The 12706-nt window shown below is 36.3% G+C and overlaps 1 protein-coding gene across 1 annotated transcript; it reads left to right on the top strand.

Annotated features, from left to right (window-relative positions):
- The first annotated feature begins 4803 nt into the window (after positions 1–4803).
- On the top strand, positions 4804–5643 carry LOC149186225 (uncharacterized). Its single transcript, XM_089409259.1, has one exon. It carries the CDS (start codon positions 4804–4806, stop codon positions 5641–5643), a length of 840 nt encoding a protein of 279 aa, XP_089265385.1.
- The last annotated feature ends 7063 nt before the right edge of the window (positions 5644–12706 follow it).

Genomic DNA, 12706 nt, shown 5'->3' with positions numbered 1-12706 from the left:
CACACAACCAGATCGGACGGCGGAGGTTGATATCGGAAGGCACTTAACTGCTGAGCTTTACCACCCGATATGTCAGAGTTGCTTACGTCAGGCGAGAGCCACGTGCCTGCACCAAAACGCATCGGAGGTCGATATACGGAAACTGCTTTTCGTTTGATAGCGGTGCGATATCCCTTGGCGGTTTTATGCTTTCGTTCGGTGGTTTTGGCCTGCGTACGTAGGCAGCGTTGAAATTATGATTTCAACAACTATCAAAATGATCTTCCCTTTAAATTCAACCATTCATGGTTGGATCATAAGGACTTTGAAGACATTGTCCATCTCTCTTGGAATATTCCTTTTATTCATCAGAGCCCGTCCTATATGAAACATCTCTATTACAAGTTAAAAATCTTCAAGAGGGAGGTCTAAAAATGGGTTTTGACATAGAAAAAAACTGAATCTCTCCAATTAGACTCTATTGAAGCAGCCATGAGTGATATTAATAATTTGGATGACCCATCCTTTTCCTCTTAATGCTGCAAATTACTGATTTTGGAATTGGAAGCCACGAAGATGTTTATTGATAAATCACAAGAAGAGGCATTGAGCCTAAAACGTTGGGCTATGTGGGTAGCAGGCGATGACAAGAAATCATAGTTTTTCATAGATTTGCCTCTATGAGGAGGAGTGAAAATTCCATTTGGAGCATCAGTGATGATGGGGATAATATTTTCACTTCTTAGTCTGATATCACGTCAGCCGCCTTTCACCACTTTAAGGGTTTTTTCTCTACTAGATACCTCCCCACACATGCACAATGGATTTAATTATTCATATGCCACAGTTGATACATGGGCTTGAGAATGATATATTGGGTAGATCGGTTATGAAAGAGCAAATTCATAGCATTCTCCTTGCATGTGCCAAGGACAAAAGTCTTGGACCCGGCAAATGTGGGGTGGAATTATGCATTCATTTATTTCAACTTATGTCCTTAGAACTTCTGGGGGTGGCTGAAGCATCTAAGAAAAATGGTTTTATCTCTGGAGCCATGAATGCTACTTTTATCACACTAATATCAAAAACTAAGTCTCCTATTTCTTTCAAATATTTTTGCCCCATCTCTCTCTGTAACTCGGTCTACAAAATGATCTCTAAGCCCATTGCATGCATACTTAAGATTTATCTGTCGAACCGTATCTCACGAGAGAAATTTGGGTTTCTCGAAGGGAGACAAGTACAAGACACCGTGGGCATAGCACAATAATGCATTTATTCTATTAAGGTGAGGATCCTCAATTCTTGTTTGATGAAGGTTGATCTAAATAAATATTTTGACAATGTTGATTAGGAATTTTTTAGATTGATTTTACATAAAATCTGTCTCACTCAGTCGAACATAAATTGGATTATGGCATGCGTGATCCCTGCTAACTTTGTTTTCATCTTAAATGACTATCCAACAACCTTTTTTAAAGCATACAGAGGTGTGCATCAAGGATGTTCTCTATGTCCCATTCTTTTTCTCCTTGTCATGGAAGCACTTAGCAGGAGGATTTATGAATTCTGAGATCGAGGAAATTTTTTTGGGCATTAGGATGACTAGACAAATTCGAATTTCTCATCCAATATTTGTCGACAATATTCTCTCTGGTGGAGAGGCTACTATCCTGGAATGGTCCCGCTTTCATCATCTCCTCTCGAACTTTGGTTCGACATCCAGACTTGATATGAATAAGCACAAAACAGAACTGATCTCCGCTCATTAAGATGAAGATGTGAATTTGGATAATTGTGAACTTTTTGGACTTACATCTCGGCCCTTGGACTCTGGTTTTATTCATTTAGATTTCCACATTAAGCCTAATCAATATCTAAATTTAGAATAGGCTTGGATTATTCAGAAATTTGTTGGCCAATTAAAAAATTGGTCGTTCAGATGGCTTACCATGGGTGTTAGACTAATTCTGATCATACCTGTTTTACAGTCTCTTTCAATATACTGGATGCATTTATATATCTTACCAATAGAAATAATCAATAACATAGATGTTATGTTGGCCAGATTCTTGTGGACTAGTACAAATCAAACTGGAAAAATTCACCTTGTTCACTTGTCACGACTAGCAAAAGTTGTCGATGAGGGGGGATGGGGGATATTGTACACACTTAATTTCAATAGGGCTTTAATATGCAAGATCTGTTGGAGAGGACTAAATGGCAGGGGCATTTGGTAACAAATCATCAGAGGGAAGCACATGGGATATAAGGAGTATGAAGTATAGATCAAGGATGGTGCAAAAATCACACAAATATTCTCCTTCATTTGGCAAAGCATGATGATGAACATGCATTGGTTATTTGGGGGCCTCTATTGGGAGGTTGGGAATGGATCTCATGTCAAAATAGGTTTGTATGCTATTCAGGGATTGCAAGGCAATTACTCCCTATTAGCACCTTTCCTTCTAAATCTTCATGGTAGAGGTATCATTTACCATTCACATATTGTTACTCTTCGGAAACGTCAATTTTATTTTCAATCCTAGCTTAGTGCAACTAAAATTGGTCTTGTTGATTGTATGGTGACATAATGGGAGCATTACATATCTCGGATTAATGATTGAGGGATAACTATTACGGAGGCGCAGGATAAGATGTTATGGGCAGGGCAAACACTTAAGAATTCAATTTCTGTTAGAGAAATATACAAGAGTATCTTGCACTCTTTACCCATTGCGGAGGATCACATATGGTATCAAAAAGTATGGTCTAGGGAGTTGCCACTGAAACTTAAGTGTTTTGGATGGTTGTCCTTACACAAAAAAATTCTCACTTGGGAAAATGTTACACATAAAAGCTTCTCTCGACCTAGCATCTGCTCCCTTTGCATGCAAAACTTGGAGGATGTTCTTCATCTATTTATGAGGTGTCCTACAACCATAAATATCTAGAATTATGTCCTAAACATTTTAGGGATTGTGGCTACATGGAATTCTAATTCTTTGGATTCATGCCTTAAACATTGGTTAAAGTCTCATAAAGAACATTGCACTTTACAACTCTACATTTTCTTGGGCATCTGGGGATGCAAAACCGAAATATTTTTTAGAATAAAAAGGTGGACATGATAAAAATAGTGTTGGGGATTGTGGCTTATTTCTCAAAAATTGGACCAAGGGAAAAAGTACAAAAATTGAGAAAGGCGCAAGCATTGGATTTGAGGCAAAGTTTCCCAGTTGGTTTTTTCGATGAAGCCTGCTCTAACAATAATTATGGCTACACTGCTCTCATCATTTCAGAACCAAGCACATTCTATCATTTTTGGTGGGAGGGAGGGAGGGGTTCCAACAATAGGGCATAAATTATAGCTTTATGGGGCACTCTCTTCACCGCAAAATAGCTCAACATCAACAAATTATAGATATTCGAGGACTCTAAGTGCATTATTGACTGGGTTTCGGGCCTATTTAGTTTCCACCCTCCATTGTTAACAAATTGGATAAAGCCCATAAGATTAGTTGAAGGTACTTTTCAGCAAATCACTTACAGACACATCTACAGGGAACACAATCACATTGCAGACAAACTTTCAAGAAGAGGAGTTGGGAAAACTTCATGAGTCATCTTTTATGCTACATACAATCATGAAACCAATCCTTTAGCATATGCTTCTTTTCACGAGATAGATACTACTACACTGTCATTGTTATGAGTTTTCACATTTTGAGACTACTACACTGTCATTGTTACCGGCTTTCACATTCTGTTTTGGAAAATGTCGGGTATAAAGAAACAGGTCTTCTCTAACGACTACTTATTAGGCATTATTTAGAACAAAAATAAAAAAAAATATGTATCTATCTCGAAACTGTTTTGTAAATTAAAGACTACTTTTGAGGTATTTTTAGACGAAGAATCATTATGTAACTCCCAAACTGTATGACAGATCTATATACTGATTAAAAAAAACAAAATTGTAACCTAAACTTTCTTTTATAAATATAAAAGTGAGCGTTCTTTTCTCCTTGAAGAAAAATCTAGCTCCACAGAAATGCATGCCACAGTGCGGAATTGAATGTGTTAAGTCAAGAGACTCCAACCCAAACGTTTGGGGCACGTAAGCGTCTTTGTTCAAACTAATCTAGTTACAGTATTTTCTGTCAAACAAGGTCGAGCATCACTATCATTGACGCGATCCACGCTCCACGCTTGACTTCAGACTCTATTGGACGCTCCCACATGTTGAAAATCTGTCCGAGTCTCAATACATTGATGAATTTGTCGTACCTTGGAACTTGAAACTTCGGAAGATCGTTGGCATCATTCACATGGCCACCACCGTATTATAATGTGGTCTTCAGTCTCGAGGAAGCAACGAGGAGGGTAGCGTAGACTGTAACAGTACACGGGACTCTCTCAGAATCCAACCAGCAATATGGGTTCGGCATGCTTATAAATCATCTCATCCGAGATATTCTGGGCAGATATATCCCTATGCATTTCTCTGCTTGCATCTTGGTGCGAGAACATCTATTTTGCGGTGTAAAATACCATCGGAAGTAGGAGCCCTTAAGATTTGCTTTGGTGGAGGCGATCTAATCAATAGAGAAAACCTCAAGAAATTCCTGTTGTGCTCTTGGTTGTTAAGGCCATGAGAAGGAGGAGGAACCCAATATAGTTCAGTAATATTTTGGGTTGTTGTTTGGGCTGTGTTTAGCACAATTAGCCCAGGTGAGATTCTCTGACCCATTTCCTGTATCGACATTACTGAAGAATCCCCAAAGCAGCAAGTACCAGGAATTCCAATCCTCGTAAGAGAAGATGCGAGGTGGGGTGCCACTGCCCTCTTGCTTCGCAGGAGAGAGTAAGCTCAACACCGTTGAGAATGTGGTGGTTTCCACTTATGTGACAGAAGTAGGGGAGGGCGTCCGTACTTCTATAACGGTTACTTGGTACAAAAATGTGATGGGTCAAGGCCTGTGCGTTGCTGTTGGAGAATCGTTGGTCAGCAGATTCGTCTGTAATGTGGAAATAAAGCCGTGGAAATTCTGGAGAAAGCAGGGATCGTGTAAGAGCTCGGATATTATCGATGGCAGCAAAGTCGAAGTATTTTGGAACTTGCGATCTGCAAAGTTCGTGGCCGGGCCTGAACCTGAACGAAGGTATTACGTTGCCGTTGTCTGCAACGAAGAAATGGTTTTGTTATTGGGTGACATGGAAACGGAGGCATACAGAAAGAGCAAGTCCAGGCCGTCTCTCGAGGCGCTTCTGGTGTCGAGAGAGGAAAGCATTCTCGGCAAGGAATGTTTCGCTACCGTGGCTCGGTTTGGGTATGGGAAGCGGGCACACGAAGTATCGATTGAGTGCCAAAACAAACGAGCTGGTGATCCGGTACTGGTTATCAGCGTTGATAGGGAGATCGCGATGGAAGTGAAACATTTGCTGTGGAAATTTAGGGGCAATGGTACCATCTATGTAGACGGGGTTCCTGTTCAAATCTTATGGGATGTGCATGATTGGCTGTTTAATCCTGAACTGGGACATCATGCCTGGTTCATTTTCAAGTCCATGGTGGGGCCACTCGACTGCCTCAGTTCCAAGGACATAAACGACTCTGGAACTCATGCGGATTTCTGTGCCTTGGTTAACGCCTGGAAGTAGAGCATTAGCACAAGTAGAATTTTTTCTGTCATACGGTTAATATAGGCGTTGAATTTTGACCTCTTTAACGCTGCAATTGAAACAATAAAAGAAATCAAGAGAAGAATGCATTCCAATTGTGTAAATAAAAAAATTATATTCCCGACAATTATACTCTACGCTTTAGTATCATTTAGATACCAAATAATTTAAATCTTCCCTGCTTTCCGCACATAATAATCTTCTCATAGTAAGTTTAAGTTCCTGCGTTACATGGAACTTCAGCTTAATTACTTCATTTTATTATTTTATGCGCTTGCAAATGAAAACGCGTTTGACAAAAGAATTATAAGATACATTTTATGAGGTGGTATTAGTTGAATAATTAGTGTGGTCTAGATGGGAATGTTTATTTTAAATTGGTGTCGTTTTTAAAATAATAATTATTAGTGATTATGGTGTTTAATAATGAAATAACAAATAAAATAAATTGTTTATAGGATTCAGTAATGGAGTTGTTTATAGGATTCGGTTTCTAGCTATGAGTTCTAAATCTCCAAATTCCTAGTTGATCTGCTGCAACTTTTTTTTGGCATTTGGGTCTTGAGAGCTTGTCTACTTGAGCCCCTCAAATACTTACACCAATGCATTTAATGTTTTACATCTGCCTCCCACAAAATCATCCCAAGCATTTAATGTTTTACATGTGCCTCCCACAAAATCATCCCAAGGTTGTAGGTTGTTAAAATTTATAAAGAAAACTGAAGAAATTCGACGAGTCATGGCTAAAGTTATAAAAGTGTGCACTATGGCACTTTAATCGGCGGATTAAAGTTTGGTGAGTTATTCACAAGGATTTTCCCCTCCCCTAAATACTTATGTCTAGTTGCATAAGAATTTGGCCCTTGATAAAATGAAAAGTGTAGAAAGTCTTTTTTGTACTTTTTATTTTGAAGATAAGTGTGATAGATTTATATTTACACATTATATTTTTTTTCCTAAAAACTCAAGTTTTATTATTTTATATATATATATATATACTTTTTATTTTGAAGATAAGTGTGACAGATTTATCTTTATATATATATATATTTTAAAAATTAATATAGAATAAGATTTTTAATGATGATGATTTATACTCACTATATAGTGGAGATTCTTAATTTTTGTTACAATAATATGGGTCACTACCATGGCTTCTCAATACCACATGAAAAAACCATGACTCACTTCATATGACACTTGCTCATAGATTTTTTTTTTTTTAATTAATAAATTTACTTAAAATGTTAAAAAGAGCATAACTACTTTGGGGATAAATCTCAACCTTTGAATTGCGTATACTATTATGAATATTCTAGAATATTCCCACGAAGTTAAATCCCTACCATCCTCCTAATTGATGCAGGAGCATCAAAACTTCCAAGTCATCAAGCTTTTTTGGAGACAAAGCTCCAAATCGGGTCTTAACATGGAAAATGAATTTAATTTCCCTAATGTAAATAATTTTAATTTTTTATTTCCCTAATGTAAATAATTATAATTTATTTATTTAATATTTTTAAGAAGAAAATTCCTTTTAAGGCATGAAAAATTTAGGAAATAAATCATGAGAGGTTGTAGGAGAAAAAATCTTGGTAACAATTAGCAAGTTCTTAGGATAATAAAAGTTTAGAAATCTTAGAAACTATTGGGGGTGCTTTTAGGATCTGGAAAATCTATGGATAGGCAAGATTTTTTCAATAAGGAAAAAGAGAGTCTACCTTGAAAAGCACGAGTGATTTGTGGATTCATTTATGGATCTTGGAAAATATATTTTGTTTGTATATGTTATTATAAACATTGTAAGCCTAAAGGGAAAAAAAATGGCCAAATGAATGTAGCATAAGCCAAGAGAGAAATGTATCATTATGATTTTATGCGTGTATAATTTTCCTTTGTTTAATGGAAATGCAAATTTTCCAAAGGCTCTGTGTATGCCTCTTTGTATTATTGTGTCTGTTATTTTAAATGCTTTGATATGCGGTGAATAATGTTTAATTGGGTAAATAACAAAATTTGTACATGTAATCGAGATTGAGAAGTTGAACTTTCTAGGAAAATTCAATTTTTGTTGCATCAAGTAATATCAGATCTTGGATGCTCTATGTATTGGAGATGAATACAAAATATTGAAAGAGATGGTATGTTTTTTAGAGGCATTATTTTGAAAAAGTACAGAGAAGGTGTGCTCCTGGAAAGGAATTGATTTAGTGGAGTGAATCAAAGGAAGACTATTGAAGATAAGATCTTAGCACCAATCTTATAAAGATGGATTCAGTGCTTTTATATTAATTATGGTCATAAAGAATTTGCATTTGCAGGCAACAGAGAAGGAAATTTGGAGATAACAGTCATTGCAACAAGTGAAGTTGTGACAGAGGAAGAGGTTGCATGTAGAGCTCTTAAGTGAAGGAATTTGTGACAAAACCAAGTGGAAAATTAAATTGTTGAAATTAAGACAACATAAGTTCTTTAAAGAGAAGGTGAGTACATGAAATTGCAATAGCCTAACAACTTTTGAAGCTTGGGATAAATGTAATCGGAAAAGAAGAGAAAGGTTCTATTGCATAGAACTAGGAGAAGGAAAACTTCCAATAAGCAGAAGTTGCATAGAAGTTGCCATAGGAAATTCCATAGTGAGTGTGGGTAGAATTTCCGAGGAAAAAGAGAAGAGAGGAGTTACCAAGAGAAGAACTTGGTACCATGAAAAGTAGCGGACTTGTTACAAAATGAAGAAGGCTTGTTGCAGCTCACAGGTGAACAAGGAGTGTTCACAAAAGCAAAAGGTAAACATGGCTACTGATAGCCATATAGTGGGTTCAGAGAGAAGACATAATCAAATGAAAACAAGTGTCAAGGCAACTGCCATGAAGAAAATGAGCGATGAGGAATTCAAGAGGGGAATGGTTGAATTGAATGTACATCATAGTGTACCAGTGGAGTTGCTATAGGAATATGATGAACACCCACGGTACGATTGAAAAATGAAGAAGAAGAAGGTGAGATGACATTCATTGCAAATGAAGCTAAGGAAAAGGTTATATGTAATATTGAAGGAAGAATCCAGAACAACTGAATATGAAATGTATGTTCTTGAACAAGGATTATTTATTGATGAAGAGGAGGCTAGAGATGTTGAGGAAGAATTTATTCAAAGTTTGATGAACTATTTAACTAGTTTAGTTCAACATGAAGATGTGGTGGCTGAGGCATCATATGAGAACCCTAATATTTTTTAATCTGACACTTTGTGTATACTAGAAAGTATGATAGATGATGACCAACAATTAGATGATGTGTTTATGCAAGTTGATGAAGAAACGAAGTTGTTGGGAGAGATGGTTGAGATCATTTTTTTTTTATCAAGCATGTGGTTGCAGATATTAGAGATGGACAATTATTGGAATCTTCCATGAAGGACGATGATGATGTGGAAATTCTTCAAGAATATAATGTTGAGAAGATTATAGAGGCTGAAGACATACATCATGAAGACATACTCAAGGATATTCCAATCGTTGGAATACTAAATGAAAGTCTTATTCGAGAGGAAGGAAGCACAAAAGAAGAGATGGAACTTTTGGAAGAGTGGTTGGCACAAGACCCAATTGATGAATAATTCATGGATGTTTCAAATAAAATTCAAGATGGTTTTGTTGAATTATATGAGGAGCTTAATTTGTTGGAGAAGAGGATAATAAGGCAAATACTACATAATCATTATGCAAAATCAGAACTGGAAGAAGAGGGAATTGTCTTGAAATACATTGCGGGGAACACTGAAATGTATGACCAACGGGTTGTAAATGAGGCATGTAAGCCAAAATTGAATAACAATTTGTTAACTTTTATGAAAAAGGAGGATAAGCAATAGGATGCAGAAAACAAGTGTGAAGTTCAACTAAGGATAGAGATGGATGATGAGATTGATGAAATGTGGATGTTGATGAGGAGAATGCCCAAATGAAGATACAACGAAAAATGGAAAACCAAAAAGAATGTTCAACTAATTGAAATACTTTACATCAACAAAGAAAGTGAACAACAACATGCAAAGATGAAACAACAACTACAACACTAGGTTTGGGATCCTAGAGGATTCAAAAATTGATGACACATGACTAGGAGGTCATGAACTTTTTCTACCTCAAGAGTCTTATGTAGTAGCATCAAATCTTCCAAGTCATCAAGTCTTTTTGGAGACAAAGCTCTGGACCGAGTCTCGACATGGAAGAGGAATTTTATTTCCTCACTGTAAATAATTTTAATTTATCTAAATCTTAGAAAACTATAGATAGAGATAATATTTTTAATAAGAAAATATGCCTTTTAAGGCATGAAAAAATTAGGAAATAAATCACGAGAGGTTGTAGGAGAAAAAATCTTGGTAGCAATTAGCAAGTTGTTAGGATAAGAAAAGTTTAGAAATATTAGGAACTGTTTGGGGTGCTTTTAGGATTTAAAAAATTATGGATACACAAGACTTTGTCAATAAGGAAAAAGTGAGTCTACCTTGAAAAGCATGAGCGATTTATGGTTCTAGCAAAATCTGTTTTGTTTTTATATGTTATTATAAATATTGTAAGCCTAGAGGAAAAAAAATGGCCAAATGAATGTAGGATAGGCCAAGAGAGTAATGTATGATTATGAGTTTATGAATGTATAATTTTCCTCTATTTATGTAAGACTCTTTTTATTATTGTGTGTGTTATTTTAAATGCTTTGAGATGTGGTGAATAATTTTTAATTGAGTAAATAACATAATTTGTGCATGTAATCTAGATTGAGAAGTTGAATTTTGTAGGAAAATTCAATTGTTCCTGCATTACTAATAATTATTGATAATTAAACTAGCTCAATTTAAATTAAATGGTTGGTAAATTCTCATAAGAATCAATTCATAATATGCATCAAAACACTTACTGCATGTTAAAAAAAACCATTAAAAATAACTATTATAAATTTATTATAAATATTATTATTAATTATAAAAGAATTAATGAATAAGGTAAAAATTTAAACATTTAAGAAAACATGGAACAAGATTCTTAACTATGGAGATTTACCCTCACTATACCATAATATTCTTAATCTATAAAGATGCTTTGTTACAATACCATGGGACAATGCCATGACTTATCAATACCACATGCCCAAAAAACTATAGTTTACATCATGACACTTGTTCATATGACATTTTTTTAGTTAATTAATTTAATTATAAGGGAAAAATGATATAATACTTTGGAAATAAATCTCAACCTTTGACTTATTTATAATACTATCAATATTCTAGACTCTTTTGTGATGGTTAAATTTGTACCATCCACCTAATAATTATTGATAATTAAATTTAAATGAGGAAAATCCTATTCAAAAATAAAAACAATTGTTGACATAATTAAAATTCCAAACCCCAATCCAAAATAAACAAGCCTGTAAGCCTAGATAAGAAAAAATTCCAATATTATTTTTTGGGTTATATCCATACCTTCCACCTAATAATAATAATTATTAATTAAATTAAAATTCTATAATCCCTCCTCGTGTTGTAAGTCAAGACGTTGGAGAATGGGAGGGAGGCTCCTAAGTTGTCACCTCTCATCGCATTTAAAGTGGGGAGGAGTGGGGAGTGGGGGGGTGTTCTGGCTAACACACCGAATGTAAGACACATGCGGACAAGATTTATCACCCTTCATTCATATGCTAGACAACACTCTGCATGAACATTGTGCAATGAGAGACCTTGCCCTATAGTCATTCTGTTATGCTTGGTCTTCTCCTCCAGCACATATGAGACAATTCCCTTGGTTGGTTGATAGTAGGAGGCTTGCACCTGGGGGAAAATTCATAAAGCTAGGGTATAGTCAATGGGCTTTCTGTCTGGTTCGAGCGTTGACATTTTTACCTGGACATGAATTGACATGCACATCCATTCTAAGTAATCTTGTTGTAGGTTTTAACCCCGTACAAAAATTACCTGCATACGAATTCTAAAACGCAGAAAATAAACAATGCGAGAGCATAACACATAAAACACATATACACAGAGATTTTCCCCTGGATCCCAAAACCGGGACTACAATCTTGATTTTTATTATTTTCCTTTCAATGTTACAATACATATTTATACATGCCAAAGCATCCAATACCATGGACTGAAAACAATTGTGTCCAAAACCATGGACCAAAAACCATCGCGTCCAAAACCATGTGCGAAAATCACACATAAAACCATAGGTAGGTCTGCCCAACCTAATATAGGGTCCAAAAAACAAAATTTTCCAGGGCGCTGCCCCTAACCCCATAAATTGGGGTTACCTGCATCGCTCAAACCCCCTGTAACCCCCCCGTTATGCAATTGATGCAACGAAAGGGGGGCTCCATGCCCCCTCTAACCCCCTGGTTAACTACATGGGCTAGTCGTGCACAAGGGGGGAACAAAAGAGCTTAGTCATTTATCCAGCCCTGCAACACCCATTGTTTCTCTACACCAAGAGAACTTCTCAGAACTCACAAATTTTTTCAATGCATCTGTAGTATTCTTCAAAGTGTCCACCTTTACCAGCAACACCTTTTGTCTTCTATCATATCCCTCACAAAGTGATACTGAACATCAATGTGCTTTATCTTTGAATCATATGCAGGGTTCTTTGCCAAGAAAATTGCACTTTGGCTGTCACAGTCTATCCTTATAGCTCCTTGTACTAACCCCATACTTGAACATAATCTCTGCAACCAAACTGCTTCCTTGCTTGCATGAGTGGCTGCCATGTATTCTACCTCTGTAGTTGATAATGCGACTACAGATTGTTTCTTACTCATCCAACTGACTGCACCTCCAAATAGGTTAAAGACATACCCACTTGTAGATCTTCTCTGATCCATATCTCCAGCCCAGTCTGCATCAACAAAGCCACGAATATCCAACACTTTGTCGAATCCTAGTCTTCCTTGGTAGCACAAACCATAATCACTAGTGCCATGCAAATACCTGAAAACCTACTTCACTGTTGTCCAGTGCTTCTTCCCTGGTTTTGAA

The sequence above is a fragment of the Pinus tabuliformis genome, chromosome 3_1 (assembly GCF_031772625.1).
Source record: "Pinus tabuliformis cultivar Carrire ecotype Pingquan chromosome 3_1, CPIR1, whole genome shotgun sequence".
Taxonomy (NCBI): domain Eukaryota; kingdom Viridiplantae; phylum Streptophyta; class Pinopsida; order Pinales; family Pinaceae; genus Pinus; species Pinus tabuliformis.
Note: the sequence above shows the minus strand (reverse complement) of the source record. Positions and strands in the feature narration are given on the sequence as shown.

What these genes read in the sequence shown, in the direction of transcription:
- LOC149186225 (XM_089409259.1), top strand. Translation starts at nt 4,804, where the DNA reads ATGCGAGGTGGGGTGCCACTGCCCTCTTGCTTCGCAGGAGAGAGTAAG.